General features: G+C 43.4%; 3 protein-coding genes and 6 non-coding genes across 10 annotated transcripts; 2 read left to right on the top strand and 7 right to left on the bottom strand.

Moving 5' to 3' along the window:
• The first annotated feature begins 1850 nt into the window (after positions 1-1850).
• si:ch211-106k21.5 (leucine-rich repeat, immunoglobulin-like domain and transmembrane domain-containing protein 1) lies at positions 1851-7378 on the top strand. Its single transcript, XM_036554652.1, has 2 exons — positions 1851-2017; positions 5514-7378. Exons 1-2 carry the CDS (start codon positions 2005-2007, stop codon positions 6755-6757), a joined length of 1257 nt encoding a protein of 418 aa, XP_036410545.1. The 5' UTR covers positions 1851-2004; the 3' UTR covers positions 6758-7378.
• Positions 7379-13526: 6148 nt separating this feature from the next.
• On the top strand, positions 13527-17588 carry best4 (bestrophin 4). Of its 2 annotated transcripts, none has more exons than XM_036554435.1 (9): positions 13527-13678; positions 13798-13892; positions 14189-14422; positions 14798-14952; positions 15566-15643; positions 15821-15973; positions 16079-16159; positions 16241-16395; positions 17372-17588. In XM_036554435.1, the coding sequence occupies exons 1-9, from the start codon at positions 13527-13529 to the stop codon at positions 17568-17570; spliced, it is 1302 nt and encodes a 433-aa protein (XP_036410328.1). In that variant the 3' UTR covers positions 17571-17588. The 2 variants fall into 2 exon arrangements, with proteins under 2 accessions (XP_036410328.1, XP_036410327.1); XM_036554434.1 differs by having other exon boundaries at positions 17201-17588.
• A 239-nt stretch (positions 17589-17827) lies between these two features.
• On the bottom strand, positions 17828-17960 carry LOC118796188. Its single transcript, XR_005005868.1, has one exon. It is a non-coding gene; the product is annotated as a small nucleolar RNA SNORA47 (small nucleolar RNA).
• A 286-nt stretch (positions 17961-18246) lies between these two features.
• On the bottom strand, positions 18247-18377 carry LOC118796185. Its single transcript, XR_005005865.1, has one exon. It is a non-coding gene; the product is annotated as a small nucleolar RNA SNORA35 (small nucleolar RNA).
• A 79-nt stretch (positions 18378-18456) lies between these two features.
• rps8a (ribosomal protein S8a) lies at positions 18457-21655 on the bottom strand. Its single transcript, XM_036554145.1, has 6 exons — positions 21581-21655; positions 20575-20681; positions 20101-20200; positions 19486-19661; positions 18857-18986; positions 18457-18615 (listed from the first exon to the last, which is right to left on the bottom strand). Exons 1-6 carry the CDS (start codon positions 21582-21584, stop codon positions 18506-18508), a joined length of 627 nt encoding a protein of 208 aa, XP_036410038.1. The 5' UTR covers positions 21585-21655; the 3' UTR covers positions 18457-18505.
• Positions 18744-18816, bottom strand: LOC118796176. Its single transcript, XR_005005857.1, has one exon. It is a non-coding gene; the product is annotated as a small nucleolar RNA SNORD38 (small nucleolar RNA).
• On the bottom strand, positions 19323-19392 carry LOC118796175. The gene has a single exon (XR_005005856.1). It is a non-coding gene; the product is annotated as a small nucleolar RNA SNORD38 (small nucleolar RNA).
• LOC118796174 lies at positions 19892-19961 on the bottom strand. The gene has a single exon (XR_005005855.1). It is a non-coding gene; the product is annotated as a small nucleolar RNA SNORD38 (small nucleolar RNA).
• On the bottom strand, positions 20394-20500 carry LOC118796177. The gene has a single exon (XR_005005858.1). It is a non-coding gene; the product is annotated as a small nucleolar RNA SNORD46 (small nucleolar RNA).
• Positions 21656-22506: the final 851 nt, after the last annotated feature.

Here is a 22506-nt window from a genome sequence, read left to right as displayed (position 1 = left end):
AAATAAGCATAAGTAATCCTTACTTGTGCTGTTATTCTGTTGAATCTGTTGCCTTGCGGGAATCAATGCCACTGAACCTATAAGTCATGGTTAATATAGAAATGGCTTAGGGCTCTATACTAATAATAATTATCGTTCTAAAATCAAATGAAACGAATTTAAGAAATAGTGTCTGTAAATGTGCTGTACTATAAATAATAATAATAATTAATAATTATATTAATAATATTTAATAATATTTAATTTAATAATAATTATAATAATAATAATGATATTATTTCATACATGGGTGTTAAGATTACACACAGCCTATATAAAACAATTAAAATGAAATGTAGCAACGTGATAAAGACTCGCCTGTAAAGACGTAAATTCAGCATTTGCAACAGGCATGCATTAGCCGCTTCTGATTGGATTGGCTCTGAAGACGTTCCCGCTTGTGCAAAATGTAACCGCTAGAGGGCGCTGTAACAAAGCATACAGAAACGTAAGTGAGTTAGACTGGGGTGGTTCATTGTCAAGGGTCGTGAGTACGTTAAATATTTGAAAAAATGTCACAGTTTTTACTTTGGTGAACTGACTGAAGACAGGTATATACCAGATATGTATTAATGTAGACCACAGAAAGAAAAAAAAGGAACAAGGTCAAGCTTTATGTAATATTTATCTGTATTTTCATTATTGTAGAGGTTAAGAGACTTGTTTTTAAAAATGTCTAATTATGCTATACGACATTAGTAAATAATACTGATAGTAAGTTACCTGGACCCGTTTATAATGGCTTGTCCTTGTTGAAATTCTCTTTGTACTCTTTCGCCGCTCACGAAGCTAATTAAAACACTAAAAATTTGTGAGGATATTTGTGCCTGTTTTATATTTACTGTTTATGTAAATTGGAAAGCCCCATTAAAAATATAATGTCAGCTGTTAAAGAAACATGACATTGATTCCTAGGGAAAGTGAGAAAGCGAATTATTTGGAGTTTCGGGTGTGCGTGGAGGTGGCCAAAAGAAATTTCCTGGGTATTTATTGGACTAATCATATAAGAGCCATTTCCCACCCAGGCTGAGAACCCACAAGCCAATGAATGAAAGACTGACGTGCTGAAGCTTTTTTTTTTCTGAATAATTCCAATAACAAAAACCACGAACTTAATATAAGATGTATTTGTATTTGGTTTACACTTGTTGCGTATCCTGTTATGTTTAATTTAGATAAATATAGTTGATGTTTCAAATGTAACAGCACGCAAATGCGGTAAACCTAGAAGGGATATCAGACTGATGTTGACCTGCATTAATGGGATGATGTTAAAATGCTGCGGTTAACCGGTGGATGAATAAACATTGTATGTGTCTATCAAAAACTACGCGGTCAGCAAATTTCACAACTTTTATTAGTCTTATGTTATGTATAGTATTGGTCATCCAAAACAAGCGATTTACAACTAGTTATTAAAATAAGTAGCCTTTGTTAAATTACAACTATCATCTGATTTAATTGGTTAAATTCTATTTAAAATGTGTCTGGTATGACTGAGTTAGAGTTACGTTCATATTGGTTAAAATTGGTTTATATCGAGGGTGTTCCACTGTTAAATGAAGTTTCCGATCCATGCCCAACAATGAGGTCTTTGAATAAAATCACATCTGTTTGATAAGAAATGAATTTTGCTCAACCACAGCAATACGGTACGTTTGCCGAAGTGCCTGATCAGTAGTTTGTGCTTTCGTTCCTTTTAACCCGTCAACAAACATGCGCAGGTATTGTTTGGGAAACACTCACACCGACACAGGCGCAGCAAACAAGGAAGCGGCCCGTCCACATTCCGCTCGGAGTTGTATCGCGGAGGGACACGCCCGTGGCGTGGGGGCGGTGGGATTTTGACATGATGAAGCATGGGCTACTCGCCTGAGCCTTGCGCTCCGCCAGCGGTTTCAGCGAATCGCCTCCCGTTTCTCCCCCAACGGACCGCTGCGAGAGAGAAAGCAACAGGTTACAACCATGTTATCTGAAGGTAAGCGCATCAATAAATCAACGATTCCGTGTAACAGGACAGACAGGACGACTGAGTTCGTATTTAATTGACGAAGTGTGATTTCCTCACGTATGGGTGTGTTATTTATGATGGCTGCGATGTAATTGTTCAATCACAGCTTGTTTCCTTAATTTGTTTTAACGCGGGTACGCGGTTAACGGCAACGCAAGTTACTTGTCAGTCTGTTTCAGGTCGCTGCAATACAGTGCAACTACGCCAAACCGCTTTCTCTGGGATTTGTTTTACCGCTGTGAGGTCAACAATTTAGGTTTATGAAAAGATGCATCATAAATTGACAACTAATAACAATTTTATCTATGAATATATTGGATTTAGAGTACGTGGTTGCCATATCTAACTTTTGTTGAGGCAAGGCATACACCAGCTTCATAAGTGTAGATTATGTAGTTATTCAGTCGGGCAATATTCTTGCACGGAAAAAAAGTGTTAAGAAAGATAAACTTGTTATGCGGGAGAGAGAAAAAACATCGCCGAGATCAGGGTGTATAACAGTTCGCATTGTTTCAGAATGAGATCATCGCTGTACTTGGAAAAGGCCTGGCCAATTTTCCACTGTACACACCAGAAGGTACATTTTTTTTGCCACGACCCGTACGAGATGGTACGTTTGCATGTCTTTGTGATGTGAATTTTCAACAGTCCGCATTCCGCGCCCAGCTCCCGCTCTGTTGCGAACATTTAACGCGTATCACCCCGGGGTCCTCATGTGCCCGGAGTGGAAGTCTGCGAGAGCAGGATGTTGCTGCAGTTTCGTGCTTCCTGAAACTTTTGTCACTCTCGTCCACAGGCAGATAGGCGTGCAGGCTATGAATAAACAGTGAATCATATAAGCATTTGATTTCATTTGTTGCCCTTGGAGACTCGGCCCTAAGCTGTGATTTATTGACCAATGAAAGCCCAAGCAGCTCGGCCTTATCTGTGAAAAGCAAACATTGCAAGGTTGTATTGCTTCGTCTTTAACTTACAACAGCTTTTTGATTATTTTATTTGAATATAAAGCAAATGCATAATGCAAAATGTAGCCCTGACTTTAAAATGATTATTGCAGTGAAGGCATAAGGAAGTGCTGTACATCCTATTAGCTCCTGAAATTCGACCCAACCCCCAAATACCCACAGCCAGACGAGAGAGGAGCCTATTAGATTGTAGATTGTAAAACAATGGAGCGGTTTATTTTCTTCCGTCCTGCATTTGTTACCGGTCGTTTTTCCCCTGTGCATGCGACACCTACTATCAACTGATCCAGATAAACCACTGACAAAGAGCCAGCTTAGACTGAGTGTGTGTGTGTGTGTGTGTGTGTGTGTGTGTGTGTGTAGGTGGGTGTGAATGTGTGTTTGTATGAGTGTGTGTTTGTGTGAGATGTGTGTGTTTGTGTGTGTGTGTGTGTGTGTGTGTGTGTGTTTGTATGAGTGTGTGTTTGTGTGAGATGTGTGTGTGTGTGTGTGTTTGTATGAGTGTGTGTTTGTGTGAGATGTGTGTGTTTGTGTGTGTGTGTGTGTGTGTGTGTGTGTTTGTATGAGTGTGTGTTTGTGTGAGATGTGTGTGTTTGTGCCCTCCTGGCTGGTGTTCCTGTTGGCCTTCCATTCAGTTTGGAAGTATAAGCACATTCCAGTGGTGCTGTTTATACATTCAGCATTGTGGACATGGAGGAAGCAGGACGTCAGAGTACCCAGTGCAGAGAGGAAGTGGAGTGAGCTGGCTGTCCTGAGCAGGGCCATTCTCTCCCAGCTCCGAGCAGGGCCATTCTCTCCCAGCTCCGAGCGGACAGAGCCCTCTGAGCAGCGGCGGATTCTCTGCCAGCTCCAAGCTGACAGAGCTCTCTGAGCAGGGCCATTCTCTCCCAGCTCCGAGCAGGGCCATTCTCTCCCAGCTCCGAGCTGACAGAGCTCTCTGAGCAGGGCCATTCTCTCCCCAGCTCCGAGCTGACAGAGCCCTTTGAGCAGCGGCGGATTCTCTCCCAGCTCCAAGCTGACAGAGCCCTCTGAGCAGCGGTGGATTCTCTCCCAGCTCCGAGCTGACAGAGCCCTGTGAGCAGCGGCCGATTGTCTCCCAGCTCCGAGCTGACAGAGCTCTCCCAGCACATTTCCATAAAGCTGCCTTCTGTACTGAGGGGGGAGGGAAGACCCTCCTCGCTCTCTCACTCTTCTCAGTTTGCTTTCTGCATGTTATGATTGGGTCTGAGGAACCACGTTTGACGTGATTTTGGGCTGCAGGACTGGGAGCTTGGAGACCTCTGAACCTCTGCTGAACCAGGGCTGTTTGGAGATGGCCGCTGTCATTGTGCAGTGTAGGTTTAGACCACGTACAGCATATACAGCATGTTTCTCCATCAGTCCCTGCTTTTGCTTATTAACCTTTTATAAAGGAGAATTTTACAGTTCAAACCCAGATCCCTGCTCAAGGCTACAAGGACCTGAGCTCAAAACTTTCGCAAGACTAGGCCTGGACCACTACTCCATGCTGAAACTCCAAACTAAATACAGTTGCATTTTAAATGTCTAATTTCTTAGTGCATGTTCTATGACCGGTGTTTCATGGACCAGTGAATATGCTGTAATACGTAGGTTCATACACAGCTAAAGACCGCAAAGCATTACTGAACTGGATCCAACAGTCTGTCCGGGGCAGCCTCTGTTGTAGAATTAAAGGGCATTTCCTGTCTGACACCTACTGCCATCCATTTCACTGTTCAGCTGTCAGCGGGTGAATCCAATCTAGTAGGTCTACATCTACGGGTGTAGTCACCTGCAGGTGGGTTGCCGTGACGCCAAGCACCCAGCATCCCCATGGTGATCCCCCTGGTAAGGCACAACAAGCGTGGGGGCCTGCTCATGGTTGCTAGGCGCCGGGGCTTATTTACACCTGCAGTGGGACTGGTGGAGTAATTATAGGAGGAGGTACGGACAGAGTGACGGGGGCCTGGTGCTGTCTGAATGACTGGCACAATAGGAAAGATTAGGAGCGCAGTGGCAATGCGCAGCCAACGCTGAGCCACTGAAAGTAGGCCAGTTTCCCACAGTTCTGCCAGGCAATTAAAACATACAGCAGCACTAGTCTTTTTTTGGGTATCTGAGTGCCGTAAGTCATTTTTATTGTTAGAGGAGATTACATAACTGAAGCCCTGTGTTTGTCTTTGTGAGTTGATTGGCCAGCATTTTCATGTGTTATTTGTTAAGTCTTCATTTTTAAATCCTAACAAATCATTTTTCGAGTCAGCACCAGCATCAGATTACTCCTTTTGAGGAGATCGTGCTGTTCATGCTTAAATAACTATGATCATACTCTCCACTCTTCTTGCAGTGCTACACTGTGATACGCAGAGTTTTTAGGGAATTTCCAGTTAGCTCACTGTTTAAACTGTGCTTTTGAATGACTGTGATGTTAAAAATTTCCAGCGATGGTTACGAATATATTTTAAGAAAGTTTCTCCTTCCTGTCTGTCACTGCTCAGGGCTTGTGCTTCTCTGGAGTTTCCTGTTGGCTGTGATGGGTAGAGAGGCAGCAGGGTGCGAGTGTCCGAAGGCCACCTTTCTGACCCGCTTCCCCCCTGAGGCACCCCCCGAGTCCTGCTGCCTCAACTACTCCGGCTCCTCTCTGGGCCGTGTGGAGTGGGGGGTGTTCTCTGACCTGAGCAGCCTGGAGGTGCTGGACCTGTCTGACTGTAACATCACCCACGTCCTGGGTGCCTCCGCCTCCCCCCCCTCACTGCGGGAGCTGTACCTGGGTGGTAACGAGCTGAGGGGGCTGCCCAAGCACTTCCTGTCGGACGCCTCCAGCCTCAGGCTGCTGGACTTGAGGGGGAACCTCCTGGAGAGGCTGCCGGGGGACTTCCTGCAGGGCTCCGGCCTTATCCGGGAGCTGTGGCTGGACTCTAACCGCCTGCAGATCCTCCCGCGGAGCGTGTTCAAGGCGAGCCTTGAGCATCTGGAGCTCTCCAACAACCCGTGGGCCTGCGCCTGCCCTCTGGTGGAGGAGCTGCAGAGGCCTCGGCTTCACGCTGACCGGGGGAACGGCAGCAGCAGCTGGCAGGACGTTGTGGGAAACCTGACCTGCGCCTCACCCGTCGGGCTTGCCGGCAGGAGCGTGTGGACGGTGCCGCCCAGCGAGGTGTGCCAGTCCCCCGGCCTGACCGCCCTCTTCATCCTGCTGCCCCTGCTCCTCATCCTCGCCCTGGTGCTGTGCTGGTGCTGCGGCCGGAAGAGGAAGAGGAAGGAGGGCAGCTTCCGCCCGGCCAAGTGGGCCCCCGAGGTGGTCACTACGCAGCACAACGGCTCGGACCGGGACCGGCGGCCGAACCGACCCAAGCCCTGCCAGACGGAGTCGCCGGGCAGCGGCAGGAGGGACGCGCTGCTGAAGAACCAGCTGATGCTGCGGCCCTCCTCCGACCTACTGAGCAGTAGCCGTGACCTCTACGAGGAGGTCGAGGTCAGGCTGGGCTCCGCCGACTCCCTGGCACCGCCGGCCTCGCAGGACGCCCCGGCGGGCGCCAACCCAGAGCTCCAGGAAGGCCCGGATGCTTCGGAGGAGGACGACCGGGCTGACCCAGAGACGGTGAGCGTCACTGAGGTCATGAAGGACTCCGCCGACCGGGAGAAGGCCTACCTCACACAGTCCACAGAGTACTACAGCCTGGTGCCGGGCCTGAGCCTGGAGGACTCAGATCAGGGGGAGTACGAGAGTGTGGACCTGTCCTGATGATGGCTGCAGCCGCGGGCCCTGTCTGTCACAAATGCGATCACTGAGACCCGCTTTGGCACCCTGGAACGCCACGGTTCCGTCTAAAGAACACGTCTGCCACCGTGAGCAGTCTGTCTCCTGAAGATTTTATGGATTACAGATTCTCAGTGGATTTCTTAATGTGTCCGTTTAAGCAAAAATTATGGATGGACGTAATTCATATATTTCCGAATATATGATCCTGGAAGTGCGTCACTGGGAAATATTTATGTTGTTTACCAATAAACCGTGAACTATATTAAACTTTTTACATCACAAAATGTTTTATGACAGCTGCATGCTTCCCATACAAACATATTTAAAATGGAATGCAGTTTGTGAGTTTGAACACTGGTCGTCTTTTGTTAGTCTAAGCACTTAACTAGCTTGTTACCATCTAAATATTTACCATGTCCATAGAAAGTTTTCATTCTCGTTTGACCTGTTGCCATGGCAATGTCCCATATTCGTTCTGTGTGTGTGCTTAGCAAAATGATTTAATTTTTGATGAATTGACTTGCCTTTAAGTGCATTAAGGCAACCACATGAGCAAATGCCATTCAGTTGGTGAATAGCTGGTGATATCTGTGAGATGTGAGTGAAGGGAACCTTTAGTGATTTCATTAGAACATGTTTTTTTTTTCAAATATAAAGAGTAAACAATCAATAGGGTTATTTTTATCCCAAAGAACTGAAGCTTTTAAAAAGCATACCTGTCATATTAAGCAATTCAGTGTCATGCTAAATTGAGTTAGCCTTACACTTTTTGTTGCTTTATAGTAATAGTAAGTAATGAATCATTAACATTCCAGGGTTATTAAGTCATAGTCTAAAGTACACTAACGTTCTTTTTCAAGTCACGAAGATAATGAAAAAGGAAAATACAAATCACTATTTTCTCTGTTCTGGGTGTAACCACTTTGCTCACCATAATATACATAGTTATATCTAAGACCTGTTTGGATACACAGCCTTTTCATGTGCTTTAAGTCAAGACATTTTCTTTGTGGTATTCAGTGGTTGATAATATGTGCTACCTGAATATGCAGTATGAAAGATCATACATTAGCAAGCACGACATCATCATAACCCTAAATGTAAATATTTATAGCCACAAAAATATGGATTGAGGTGATTTTAGCTCATCCTATCAGAGGAGGAATGCTGTTTTAATGCAGAATCCGTAGGCTCAGGGCACACAGTCACACACATTGGAAGGAAGCTGATTGTCAAAGGCTGCTTACTTCAGATAGCATCTCTGCGACCAATCAGATTGGCTCCGCTGTAGGAGCCAGGCGGAAAACATTGATGGAGATAAGCAGCCGTCTGGGATGCAAGCGCACAAGCTCCTGGACAGGGACAAATCAGAACTTCCAGGACCTCACAGCACCTCTGTGGCCCAAACAGCCACTATGACCTCCCGAAAAAGAGGTGGCTGAGTGCTTCATTGACTCTGCATTTAACCGCATGTTACACTCGGGCAGCGTTTTGTAAGCTGATTTGACTCCGGGGGGAAGGTGTGGAAGTTCCTGGAACTTAAAAATAACCGAGGTGCATTGTCGCACACAAGGGTCCATTGTGGTCCATCCTTTCGCTTCCATTGAAGATTCAGCATGGAAAGCCATGCATTTGCATTTCAGTAGACACGTGAAAGAATGTTTATACCCTGTGTCAGTGAGAGGGAAAAGTTTATCTTTTGAAGTAGCAAAATACAACTGTAAAGTGTAGCAATATAACTGTAAAATATAAATTTCTTTCATAACTTCCACAGCTGTGTCTTCATAGTATGACTACACTGCTCCCTGATACCACAACCTTATCTAACGCTGTATTGCTATACAGATGTAAAGTTGTTCTTAAATACTTCTTAAAAAATGTTCTGCCACAGAGCCTTTGTAACATCCTTCGCTGTCTAAATATGGATTTCAACAACAGCATATAATAACAAGGGAGCTCCATATGTGGTCCGACCTAAACAGGTAGACAGTTGAAGCATGTTAGACTGTTTAAATTGTGTATACTGTGTGGCAATAGCAAGAGAAGAAATTGATAATTTTCTGAATAAATGTAAATGCAATATAAATGCAATAACTAAAACATGGAAAGATGTTAATATGCATAATAAGCCTCAGTAACTGACTACTGCTTATGGAAAGCACTGATCTCCTTAAAGATACCCAAACACTGGTTATATGTTCAGTTTGTGGAATAAATATTAATTTGATATTTGTATATTCATATTGTGAAAGGGGAGACAAATAAATGCTTTGATCCAAACCATACCTGTTTGTTGTGATGAGTTGATGAGTCGAGCAATTTCAATGAACCGCAGTGTGAGGATTTCCTGAAATTATTCTGGAATAATTAATAACTTTATTTTCAAAAATGGTGTACACCACTATGGCAAACATGAGCCGTGGGACAAGGAAATGACTCAAAGAGTACAATAGCCCAGGATCTTTTTAATGGCTTCAGCAGCCATCCTGTACCCGTACTCTCCTGTTCCCTGGGAATATGCTGCAGAAGCTCAGAGCCTGCCGGGAGGAAGCTCAGCTCTGATTTCACCTGATTTGAGAGTTAATAATTACAGCATTGGGTTACTAGCATTGGAACTGGTTCTCTGAGCTTCTCATCACAGTGGAAGCAATACAACTGAACCGGGTTGCACGGACACTGGACTCATTAATCGGTATAAGAACACTATCCTCCTGGTGTGTATTTAAAGGTAACCAGGTGCACACAAATGCACTCAGAAGCTTAGCATAACTGGACTTTGGTTTAAAGCAACCAAACGTATTTTCACCATGCGAGCAGCATATTGATCTTTTCCTGAGTGTGAGGTCCTGTCTGGCCCATGGAATCTGCATGGTTGTGTTTAGAGAGGGGGAGGGCCTGGATCCCTTTGCAAACTCTGTGTTAGCACAGGGTTAGCATTAACAATTGCAAGTCAACCTTCATAATAGAGGTTGGAGTGACAGCTGTCAATAACTGTCTTGTTTGAAACAATGAAAAGACTTTTCACAGGGAAATCAGTGACTGATTGCATACAATAACTCCCCATTCTAAGGCTCACGAATCCCCTACTCTGCCATCACTAGTATTAGGTTTGGGTTAGCTGATCCCAGATCAGTGCTTTAGAGCACAAACTGCCCAGAGCCCAGTGGGTATTTCTAGCAGGTAGAGACCCGCTAGAGCTGAGCCTTCCCATGAAAACCTGCCATTGTTTGTCTGTAACAGTGATCCGGCTGCCGCTCAGTCTCTGTGTCTGTGCCCCCTCTGTCCCTTCATAAAGGGCCTCTCTCAGGGTGCCTTTTCCCATCACTGTGCAGATTGGGTCTGGCTTTGCCCACCCAAATGCCAGGGCCCCAAAGACAGGCAGTCAGGTGACTTCCCTACCTGGCCAAAGGCATGAGTTGCTGGGAGTGGACAGCATTACAGGCATTTAGCGGCGATAATGGAGACTGAAATAATAGGGGTTTGTCCCTTACTTCCAGCACCATCTAACCTGTCAAAAACAGCCTGCCGCAAAGGAGGCTACATTCACTGCTATTTTGACATTTGTCTAAGCGACATTTGTCGCTGATGGAAGTCAAAGTCATCCCAGCTGACACTTAGCAATGCCATGACATTGGAAGAATGTCGTGTTTAAGTGAGAAGGGCATTTTACATTCAGGGCCAAAGCTCTATACCCAGGTTTTCAAAGTGAGCTGCAGTTTGTACTGTCTCTGTATTCAAGGTTATATGAGCAAATCAGGGTATTTCAAAACATTACATGTGAAAAGGAATATTTTGGATCACAACACTAGAATGTTGCGATGCAAATTTATTCCCTTATCTGTACCCTTGTGATTATATCTGGGCAGCCCAGCCCACGGGAACAATGCTCTTACGCTGAAGGAACGTTAGAAAAACATGGCGAGGACCTGTGTCTTAAATGAGCGGAACTGGGCTGTGGGCAGCACTTCCTGAAGTCTCTGTGCGTTGGGATCAGGACAGGAATGACCACTTTGGAGCTTGAGAGCCCCCTGGTGTTCACTGTCTGCAAAAACACTCCAAATACATTTCTTGTAAATGGAAAGGAAGTAAAAATCCAACAAAACTGGCACTGTGCTACTACTAAAAATAGCAACGAAAACCAAATAACTGTCACACAATGCACAGAGGTTGATGCAGTTAGGTCACGTTGAAGTGTGAATTATAAATATGTGGAATTATTTCTATTCTAATTAATGTAATCAGTTACAAACAACCTTTAATTAAGATGCCAGTGACAACAGGCCTGTTGTGTTCATTTCAAGTCAATGGAATTAACTGAAGTGAATATATTTGTCAAGACACCAAAACATGTGACTGCTCACAAAGGATGACAAGTAGCTTTTTTACTCATTGGATGTGTAAGAACAGAAACCAAAAGCTAGAAAGAATAGGACTGACAAGTGACAAAATTTAACAAATAAACTACAAAATACATCCCTTACATACATGTCCTCGCCTAATATTTTCACTTGATTCTGAATTTAAAGTCAGTATTGCATTGAACCATCGTCTCTATATTGCTGGCATTAGACAAAGCAAGAGATCAGTCAGCAGGCGGACTGTAATATTTCTGCTGGTTTTTACAAGATAGAGCCAAATATAGCTCTGCCGGAGTGGGCGACGAACCAGGAAAAAAAAAGCCTAAAAACAGATTCAGTTTCAGCATGACGTGATTCTGAGGGGTAGAGATTATCTCATGGGAAATGGGAACAACCCAGGATCAGATACATATTTTTTTATAAGGATCCGCTCCAAGGAGGGAGGCCTTTAGCTATAAAATATTTTTGTCAGCACTGAATCCTTCCTGTTTTCAGACTGGTAAAAGACCATATCCTCTCATGCTGTTCCTACTCTCAGATGATGCCCCAGACTGGATCCTCTGCCACTATCTGTGATTTCTGTGAATTACAACCACCTATATTTATTTAAGGGGGCATAAATAACTCTTAGAATTCCATAAATAGTGACAGCTTGATTTTCACTCCATGGAACATAACTTTACTTCCTCAAATATGAAGCAAAACCACACACAGACCTTGCGCAAGATCTGATTGAAACTGTATCATCAATATTTCATAGTATTTTTGTCACTTCATAGTTATGTATACTCAGTCTCTTACAAATAACTAGTATTAGAAATCTTTGTACATATTGTATTATATCTAAACTACTCACAGCATCATTTGTGAAACTTTGTGAATGTATTGTAGAATATATTGTAAACATTGTATTGTTACATACATTGAAATAATATGTCTCATTTTTGGATATCATGTTTTACCATCCACATATTGACATACATAAGATTTTCAAAAAGGGCGATCAACCTCTTGAGGCTAGTTATATGTTACATAACTAGAAGCACTGCAGGGCTGCAGTTCCACTAATGTAAAAAGAAAGCATTGTGCTACTAGTGACCAAAATTCACAAGGCCACAGATGATTACATGCAATAGCATCCTCAGAGCTGAGCTAAAACAAATACAATCAGACTTTGTATCAGAACCATGACAGAGTCACACACATGGTAGTACACCCGAGTGCTCACTTACACAATCACAGCATCAATATATCATGTCTCTGGCCAGATTCAAATATGCTGTAGCTTTGGCCTGGTGAGAATATTCACTGTAAGCAGTGTCAACTATGGGTTTCTGTGAACTACAGTAAAAGAGGAAGTATTTACATTAGAACCTCAACACTGCTCTGTTGTTAAGTTGCTCAGAAATTGTATCACAGGAGAATCCATGACATCTCTATTCAAACAGATTAATTTCAAACCCAGCTCATTTTATGTTCAAGGCCCTGTCCTTTCATTGCAAATTCAAGTGAAGTTCCAGGGGCAACACACAGTTTGATCACATGACAGGACACTGCCTTTACCTTTTTGCAGGTGACTCAAAGGTGGTTTCTTTCTGACCCTGGTCTCAAACCCTGATCGTGTTTTTCAGTGTCAAAGCTGTGGCTGTTTTGACAGGCAGATATCTCTCCAAACACTTCAGTAATGATGCTCTGTCATCCTGGGTCAAGGACAACTCACCCCCTGCCACCCCACACTTTCAAGACCTGCCCAGTGTGGTTTCCCATACCTAGCAGCCAATGAAAGTCCCATCACCTTTACAACATTCACACCCATAAATCAGACTGATGTATGAGAGGGATCAGACACAGAAATAAAAAGAGAAGTAAGAAAAGCGTTACCTTTCTCAAGCCTGGGAAAGAGGGGAGACCGGGAGGCGGACAGCAGTCTGACAGGTAGGAGAAATCTTACCAAGGGGTCCATACGGTCCATACCTTCTTTTTAGCCTGGGTGGGCTCTCTTCCACGTGATGCTCTGGAAGACACATTAGCATTTATGAAAAACATTCCATGCTGTTTGCACAAAATGAAAGGCTCTATACTTTTGGTGATTAGATGCTTTTAAAATAAGGGGGATGCTATGGAAAAATTACAGCACTTCCTATAGGAAAGGAAACAATGGGCATCGAACTGATTGAGTATCGATTGTTGGTAAATCAAAGAAACAATGCAGTTTAGCCCTCCTATACCATCTATATGTCCATGTTTTGGAAAAAAAAAATTGTTGTAAACTATACAGAAACTTGGACAATAAACCGGCAGTCAGGTGGCAGATGAGGCCGTACAAAAATAAATTTATTTTGGTTTATTTCTCTCTCAGGAATTTTCTCTTCCTGTACGTTGTCCTGTGTGCCATGACTGTGTCTTACACGCTTGAGGTGGCAGATGCCAGGTTCACTGGCTTCTCAAAGCTACTTATCAGGTGGAAAGGGAGCATCTACAAGCTGCTCTACAAAGAATTCTTGGTCTTTGGCATGCTCTACAGCTTCTTCAGTATTACTTACAGGTACCGTACTGTTGCCCCACAATATCCTTGTGTCTTTTACACAGTTATCTCTTAAAAGGGAAAGCAAGAATGTTACACTGTATATAATACTACGCTCTCCTTTAATGCAAACACTACAGGTTCTTTCTGAACCCACAACAGCAGGAGTTGTTTGAGCAGACCGCCATTTACTGCGACCAGTTCACCAACCTTATTCCCATGTCATTTGTACTTGGTAAGGCATCTAACTAATAATCTGTCTTGGTTGTGGGCAGGTTAATGATTGGTCATCTAAACATACCTACTTTGACTCAATGTTACTGTCTGATTATATCTGAGAGGGGGAAAATTCATTTCAGATATGAAGCTTTTTTAAATGTATGATGAATGTATAGCTACATCTGCAAATAATAAAACTATTTTGAAAGTGGGCTGCACAAGAAAATAAATTTCATGCCTTATGTGTCTGAATTATTAAATAAAGCGTGTTAAACAATCCCAGAACAGTCACTGTCTTTGTATTCGTTTCAGGATTCTATGTTACCTTGGCCTTCAATCGATGGTGGGGCCAGTACACTAGCTTCCCTCTGCCGGACAACCTGATGATGGTGGTGTCTGGAAACGTCCACGGGCCGGATGAGAGAGGGCGTATCCTGCGGCGCACCCTAATGAGATACGCAAACCTGTCCTCCGTTCTCATCCTCCGCTCCATCAGCACACGCGTGCGCAAACGCTTTCCCACGCTCGACCACGTTGTGGAAGCAGGTGAAATTAAATTATACTATTGATATAGTAGGGAATAAAGTTGAGACGGGGAGCTCGGTGTTGTCTCTAGGGCCATGGGTTTATTTTATCGATATATTTTTAATTTTTAGAAACTTATTGTTTCTGTTAATGTCGAACTCTGTACGTATTTAATATAAACGTCAGCTCCGCTTTTGCAGTTTGGCATTATTTGCAGCTGTGGCACCTGGCTAAATTAGGCATAATTTCTATTTTTGCTTATTCCCTCTTAAAAATTGGGAGACCTTTCAACCGGTTAAAACTTGACTACCTGAGTAAGTACACCTTGCTGACAATATTATGTAAAACTGTTACTATATTTTAAATATATCTATCCTTGCCCGTTTTGATAATCAGGGTTTATGACCCGGGAAGAGCATAAAAAATTGGATAGTTTGTATTCGGACTTCAATAAATACTGGATGCCCCTGACGTGGTTTTCGAACCTGGCGGCCCAGGCGCGCAAGGAGGGGCGCGTGAGGGATGACATAGCGCTGAGGCTGCTCATGGACGTAAGTTACGCATTTCGTACACTAATGAGTAAACCATCAACCATTGGATGTATTATCGGTAACAGTAACATATCACCATACTACATATCTGTTTAATAACCATTTATTAAAATCAGTTTGGCGCTCCAATCCAAAATTGCATATATATGCGACTATTGCACATATAAAAATGTAGATAAAATATTTTATCATCCATGAAACTGTTGAAAATACATACAGGAAACTGACTATGGTATTTTAAATAAAATATTCAGTTATCTAAATTTCGACACATAAGAATTGAAGGAATGTATTTTAACAATATATCTATTTGTATATGGTAGTTTGTTCTTGTAACTTTCTTTTATGCAAAACTGTTAGGACAAATCTTCAAATCCATGGGCTGTTTTGCTTGAACTTTTTTAGAATACCTTTGTTTTAGAGAAACAAAGATGATCTAAAACCTTTGGCCCATGCAACCTGTCTCTGAACCCCAATCACTGCCTCTGAATTATACATGAATTAAATTTGCTCAGAAAAAAAAAGGTTGGGGGTTTCATCATTGTGTTATCCAGGAAAGTGCATGACACACTGTCTGTTAAATACCAAATGATGCTTTCTTGCCTTCCCAAAGGAACTGAATAACTACAGGGCCAAGTGCAGCATGCTCTTCCACTATGACTGGGTCAGCATCCCATTGGTGTACACTCAGGTAACATCACACCTGCCTCTTATTTTGGCTGGGATGCAACATTTGAACAGCTTCAAAACTGTTGTCATATTTTGTTTGAGAGTTGAAGTAGTTTTAAAAAGTATCTAGCAACAGTCTATGCAACTGAAGGGATAACTATGACTTATACTATGTACCACTACTATGTGTGCACTCCAGGTGGTCACCCTTGCTGTGTACTCCTTCTTTACCTCCTGCCTGATTGGACGGCAGTTTCTTAACCCCGCCAAGGGATACAAAGGTCACAACCTCGATATGTACGTTCCCGTTTTCACTCTGCTGCAGTTCTTCTTCTATGCTGGCTGGCTTAAGGTAGGACCCAAACTGCATTAAGGGCCTTATGTGGGAAAAAAAAGCTGGTTTTCTGAATTGATTCTAACAGGTAGACAGGTATTAAATTACGTTTCTTTTCATTAGGTAGGAGAGCAAATTATCAATCCATTTGGGGAGGATGACGACGATTTTGAAACAAACCAACTGATTGACCGAAACATTCAGGTCAGTGCCACTGTTGTGCTATTGCACACTCTGATACATAGCCACTACCGGTCAGACGTGACACTGCTGCCTGTTGTGTAGGTGTCCATGCTGGCCGTAGACGACATGTATCAGAATTTGCCCCCAGCTGAGAAGGACAAGTACTGGACAGAGGAGGTCTTCGCCCTGCCCTACACTGTCGCCACTGCCGCCGAGACCCTCAAACCTGCCTTTATGGGCTCCACCTTTGACATGAGGTACAGTGACAGCATTTTTCTCAAGACCATGACAATGGTGTGCCATGATGCCATTTGACTATGAGATGCCAGATTTTTTGTTTTATTATTGGGGTGCATAAAAGTATCGGCGGATGCAAGGAGACCAGAGAGCCTGTGTCCTTGGTGTATGCCAGCTTGGTGATGGCAAGAAATCAGTTCTCTGCGCTAACATTTCTTAGCAACAGAAGCATTAATGCTATGTTCAGACTGCAGGCTTTAATCATGACTCACCAGTCATGAATTGTTGCTCAGGTAAGATTTTGTTAGTGATGTAAAAAGTCAGTGATTTGATTCTGATCCGAGCCCCTGCATGCAGGTCGCCTGCAGGTCACATGACTTGACACCTGATTTATTTCTGGATTTTCGTGTCGTTTATATGAACATGCAGGACATCTCAGGATGGAGGTCCATTCACACCGATATCTGATATGGGCCAATTTCAAAAAAAGAATATGATGTCACACAAAAAAAAATCAGACCTGAGCAACGATTTGGAATTGAGCATTAAAGGGAAAAAGAATGAATTAATAAAGAATGAATGCAACATTGTGCATTGAGTGCTGCCAGATGATCTGAGGCATGCATTCCAAACTGCTACCTACCTTCCAAACACCAATCTTTGCCCAGCACAGCACGCACTTGGAAGTGGGGAGCGGTTTGGAATGCATTCCGAAGTCCCCCCTTTTCAAAATGTCAGCATGTGTTCATAAGGCTTGCTGGAATCTGGCTGTATCAGTACCTGGAATGTCTGGTCCGGGGGTGACGCCCTGTGGTGCTCCGGCAGGATGAGCGAGGACCCCTCGCAGCACCAGACCGTGGAGACGCCCATGACCCCCCGAATCCAGACGCCCATGGTGGGCCGCTACCTGCCCGTCGCCGCCTCCCCGGCCACCAGCCTGAAGAACTACTCCCGGGGGGGCCGGGGGCTGCAGCTGCTGCGTCTCCGCGGAGACAGCGTCAACTCTGACCGGGAGCTGTCTGAGCGCATAAACGAGGAGGACAGCGAGGACGACAAGGAAGGGAAGGAGGCAAACTTCCTGCCCCTGCAGAAGCCCAGACGGCTGGAGGCCTCCGAGCAGCAGAAGAGGAGGGAGGAGGCCCAAATCAGCATCACTGTGGACCCCCATTCCGACAGCTTGCAGACAGACGCCTGAATGAGCAGCCCCCCTAAAGTGCTTATATAACACTCAAACAGCAGAAACCAATACATTTTCAGGGGCTACACAGGCAATATTACCTGTTTATTCAACTGGATGTATCCTCAGACAATTCATAAATGTGGTAGAATCTTACAGCACCAACATCAGGAATATTGAATCACTGATTGCAAACTTGTGAAAATTAAAATGTGCAACCCATTTATAATCTGAAGTTCTCACTGCAAAAGCTACACCAAGGTGCTCACTTCAAGTAACTGTACACATACACAGCACATACTCTGATGGTATGATCAGGTTAAATTGCTGCATTTGAGTTTTAATTTTGGAGGTTGTAACCAGTTATAGCAGCACCATTTACAGCTGCCAAACCTTCTCAATCCTCCTGTAATTCAAGTAAAAATTGCAATAAAGTCTAACTTACTGTAAGTGCAATTTTTTATTAAAGACAGCCATATGCTGTGCGAATATTGCTGTCTCCACACTCCTAAGGTAGAGCCATTCCGTATATTTTGTAATGCAGCACAAATTCACTTTCAAAAATCCACCCAAGCCCAAATTGAAGAAAAACAAATTTCATCTTGCTTCAAACATTTTAATGAATTGTACTGTCAAATTACACTTAAGTACTTGTTCTGGATGCAGTCGCTTTCTGTTGAGGCAGACATTTACAGCTTGTTCTCAGCCTTCGAAAGGGAGGAGCCAGTTATCTAGCCCAGCCCTTCTGCAAACTGAGGTTTATCTAGCACCGGAATGAGATTGGAAAGCCAATGGAAAAGGCCAGCCAGTCACTTTACAGTGCAGAGCTGTTACAGCTCATTCTTTTTTACCAAACGCAAGGGCAGTGGACTTCACTAACACAAAAAAATGACAGTGCACAGAATGAGGGCATTTGGGTTTTTATTGGTGTGGTATCAAACAGCTCTATACATTTATTTGCCTTTCTTGGCCTTGATTTTCCTCAGGTAGAACTCCAGCTCCTTGCCTTCCAGGACGTAGCCGTCAGCTCTGCCACACTGCCCAGGTCTGGAGGCAATGCAGGCTGGGAGAGAAACACCAGATGTTAGGACTGCACATTACCATCCAAAACTGGCGGGCAGCCATTTTCAAACAACTTTCAATACAGGGTAGCAATATGCCACGTTACTCCACATTACAGCAAAAACTGGTCTTCATCAGAAGGATAAAGGCTCATCGCAGATGCTTCAGTAGCAGAACTGGATTAAGATTTCATCACTTGAAGACAGATCTTTCCCCACTTCCTGGTACAGCGAGATACTCACCGAGCAGTTTGCCCTGCTGGAACTGCTCCTCCAGAAGGGTGCTGATCTTGCAGTTCTTTTTGCGCTCGTCAAATTTCTTCTGGATCTTCTTCGACCTTTTCTTGTTCAGGACCTCCTCCTCTTCAGGAGTCTAAAACAACAAAAAAAGGTATATCGGCCACACTGAGCTTCTCGTACGGCTGACTAACCCAAAGGTTAAAGGCCAAAGCTATGGGTGCATATTTGCAGACTGATCACAGTGGTACAATACAAGTTTTGATGTCAACTAATCAGGAGACGAGAAATTAACCAATCCCCTTTCCCATGTTTAAAGTACAAAAACGTGGCTGCAATTTTGACATGCATTTCTCTGAAAACTGGTCATACAAATATATCCCCAATTACATCCATCTGGCCATCAGCATGTTCTGTATTACAAGTAACATTAAAAGTTCCCTTAAGCGCCATGTTTTATGAAATTTTCAGTCTTCCTCAGAGTTGTAAGTCTCACCACTTGCATTCAGTAGCAGAACTGGACAAAGTTATCTTCACAGAAAGACTTAGATTCAACTTATTATCATTTCATTACATGATCCGAGTTCTGTCAGAGGAACTCACTGTCTACAACGGCAAACCCACTCTGCACGTACCAGCTTGGCGCCCTTCTTGCGGCCGAGGGGGGTAGCGTAGTGAGCCTCATACCACTGCCTGTAGGGGGTGCTGTCGATGAGGACGATGCAGTTCTTCACCAGCGTCTTCGTTCTCACCAGCTCATTGTTGGAGGCATTGTACACCACATCAATGATCCTGGTTTTACGAGTGCAGCCTGCAAACAAATTTAATTTCACAAATGTATCCTGAGGGATGCTGAGGTCCAGCTGTCTCCATTTTCCATGTGCATGACAGAAATATTCCATGAAAATCTGTTTTCTATGATTCCGTACATGTAACACACAAGCACTTAGTTCAGCATTAACAGCAAGCAAACAACTTCCATATTTATGTTACATGGTTTAGGAAAACATGGTGGCAAAACCTCAGGAAATCTCCATTAGTCTTCCTCAGAGTCTTAAATCTCGTCACTTGCACTCAGTAGCAGAACTGGACAAAGTTATCTTCACAGAAAGACTGTTTTAGATTTCCCCAACATGTTGCCCTCTGTCCCAAGTATGAGTTCGTGTAGCGATTCCTAACACTGAAAAGCAACCACAATGCCGCACATTTCAAACCAACAGTCCATCAGCACAGTAAACTCAGGTACTCACACTCTGATCCCCAAGAGAAGTTGCCCACGTCCAGCCTCAGAGCACGGTACTTCTTATTCCCACCACGGACTCTCACCGTGTGGATGCGACGTGGACCAATCTGGGACAAGCAGCACAACTCACTTAGGGCACACGGTTCCATACATGCAGGCAAAGCCATCAAGACTCAACTTCCCCAGTTTAAACTACATTTCTACACACAAGGATTTTCACTTGCTCAAGACTACAGAATAAACGCTGAAATAAATGGAATTCCAAACAGTTCCAAACACTCAGCCTCATTCCGGAATGGCAATGTGTCAGTGTAACTATGACAAAGTCCTAGCATTGGTAGGCCCAAAGCATTGACCAAAACGGCCAAAACAAACCTACCTAAGGTAAAGTTTACATCATCCACACTGCTCATATGAAGAATTTGTACAGAACCTGATGAGACACATGGCATTTTGCACAACACGTGGGCCTCGTTCTTACTTTGGTGTTTGCAGGAGGGCGCCCCAACTCATACTTTCTCTTCTTGTGGTAGGGCTTCCTTTTGCCACCGGTCTTGCGGCGCTTGTGCCAGTTGTCCCTCGAGATACCTGTTGACAGGGGTGACCAGAGAAAAATCACATCAGCAAACCTCGGATCGCACAAAAAGCCATCAATTTCCGTTATGTGATTGAGTGTTCAGTTCTCCAAGGTGAAGGAGTATCCGCATTCTTAAGTCGGATTCCGTAAAATGGGTTCATCATACACACTCAATTTGCCCGTGTCCAACATACAAACTACCTCACAGCTAGCTGGCTGACATTAGCCAACATCAGCTCTACGCGGAGGGGTTCAGATCGGCCAGGGACGGAAAATTCTGTACACAAGCTGGCCATTACAACCGGTTTCTCTGGATTCAGCAGCCCCATTCTACCACGTGTGACACAATGACTCCTAACGCTACATAGCCAGCTCACCGACCTCCAAACTGTTTCAATCGGTACCTTAGCAGCTAAATGCAGGTAGTTTCAAATCTAAACTGTGGTTACGTTACAAGCCAATTCATCCATTTATTTCCCACTGCAATCAAGAAAAAAACGTTGCGGCCGTGACGCGACATCTTAGCGCACCGTCTTGCTAGACTGAGAAAGCTTATTACTTTAAAGTGATTTAAACGAATGACCAATACAACTACCACTGCACAGTAAAACCAGAATCAATTTTAAATTTAAAATATGCAGCAGTCAAATCCAAAAATAAACTTAGTGCACACGAAATATTTTATATCACAGAACCCCCATGCGAGCGGCCATCTTGAGATGTAGCTAACGCAAATCTTCCAAGTGTATCCGACCAAAATAATACTAAATCAGAAAAATCGCCCAATATCGATCAAAACCGGAGTCTAAAATTTCTATTTAACCATATCCTATCTTTAAATACCATGTTTCCACTGTTAAGTTGAGGATGAGTACAGATTATCACTCCAGCGCTTCAGAAAAGAACGTACCCATTCTCAGGCGCTGGCTAGAAAGAGGAACCGCAAAGGCTCACGGACAGGTTTGAAGCGACATCACATCGCGAGAAAAAACGTGAAGTCACAGAGTGGCAAAACTCCCTTGCTAGGCGCATGCTGATGGTGAGAACGTGATTGACGTGAAACGCGTGAACGTGTCTTTAGTGCACACTTAAAAAAAAAATCATTTACACACATGGAAACAATATAAAATAAAAGTAAATATTCGGGAGGCATGTTTTACATACTCATCTAAAAGTCTACTTAGACATATTGACCTAAAAAGATTAACACGAATGAACAAGTTGAGGTCAGTGACATAGTTGATGATATAGGATAACTTTCTTGAGATTTTGTTTAATCATCATTACTTATTAGCTATACTTGTGTTTGCATTTTGAATGACTGCATATTCAAATAAGGCATTGATTACATAATGAGTTAGCAGTTAAAGATATGCTAGACTTTAGATTGTATAGTTTAAATGCACAAAGCTTTAAGTCAACCTAGGTCCTATATACACTAAAACTGTCTGTACATATTATATAGCACATATTGTATCCATGAAAATTGAATGACATCAATGTAGATGACCTCAGAATTGATCTGTATGAATAAATACATCATATTGTTAATGGCTACCTATATACAAATAAATTTAGTGACATGCATAACCAGCATAATGTGCCGTTATTGCTACAGCAAGATGCCAGATAGTGCTCATAATGGTGAGATTCCTTGCACAACACTGAATGTGCTTAGATGTAAGCTTATGGAAGCAATATTCTGAAAAGGTGTTTAAACACCTCAGTATTCTATTTAAGAGAGGAAGATTCTTCATGTCATGGTCAGTTTTCTCATTACCAGAATATTGACTCATGTAGGTTGTAGTTATTGTAATAGGGTATTTACACATCTCA

The sequence above is a fragment of the Megalops cyprinoides genome, chromosome 20, assembly GCF_013368585.1.
Source record: "Megalops cyprinoides isolate fMegCyp1 chromosome 20, fMegCyp1.pri, whole genome shotgun sequence".
NCBI lineage: Eukaryota > Metazoa > Chordata > Actinopteri > Elopiformes > Megalopidae > Megalops > Megalops cyprinoides.
This window is presented reverse-complemented; position numbering and strand designations above follow the sequence as displayed.

Bases quoted from the DNA above. Each gene is read 5' to 3' on its own strand.
- rps8a (XM_036554145.1), bottom strand. The intron at 20,201-20,574 runs GTAAGAACGAGG...TGCTTGTCCCAG, and splicing joins GCCCTCCTGCAAACACCAAA to ATTGGTCCACGTCGCATCCA. The intron at 18,616-18,856 runs GTGAGTATCTCG...TTTCTCTCCCAG, and splicing joins CCAGCAGGGCAAACTGCTCG to CCTGCATTGCCTCCAGACCT.
- best4 (XM_036554434.1), top strand. From the start codon at position 13,527: ATGACTGTGTCTTACACGCTTGAGGTGGCAGATGCCAGGTTCACTGGC. The intron at 13,679-13,797 runs GTACCGTACTGT...CAAACACTACAG, and splicing joins TTCTTCAGTATTACTTACAG to GTTCTTTCTGAACCCACAAC. The intron at 15,974-16,078 runs GTAGGACCCAAA...TCTTTTCATTAG, and splicing joins TCTATGCTGGCTGGCTTAAG to GTAGGAGAGCAAATTATCAA.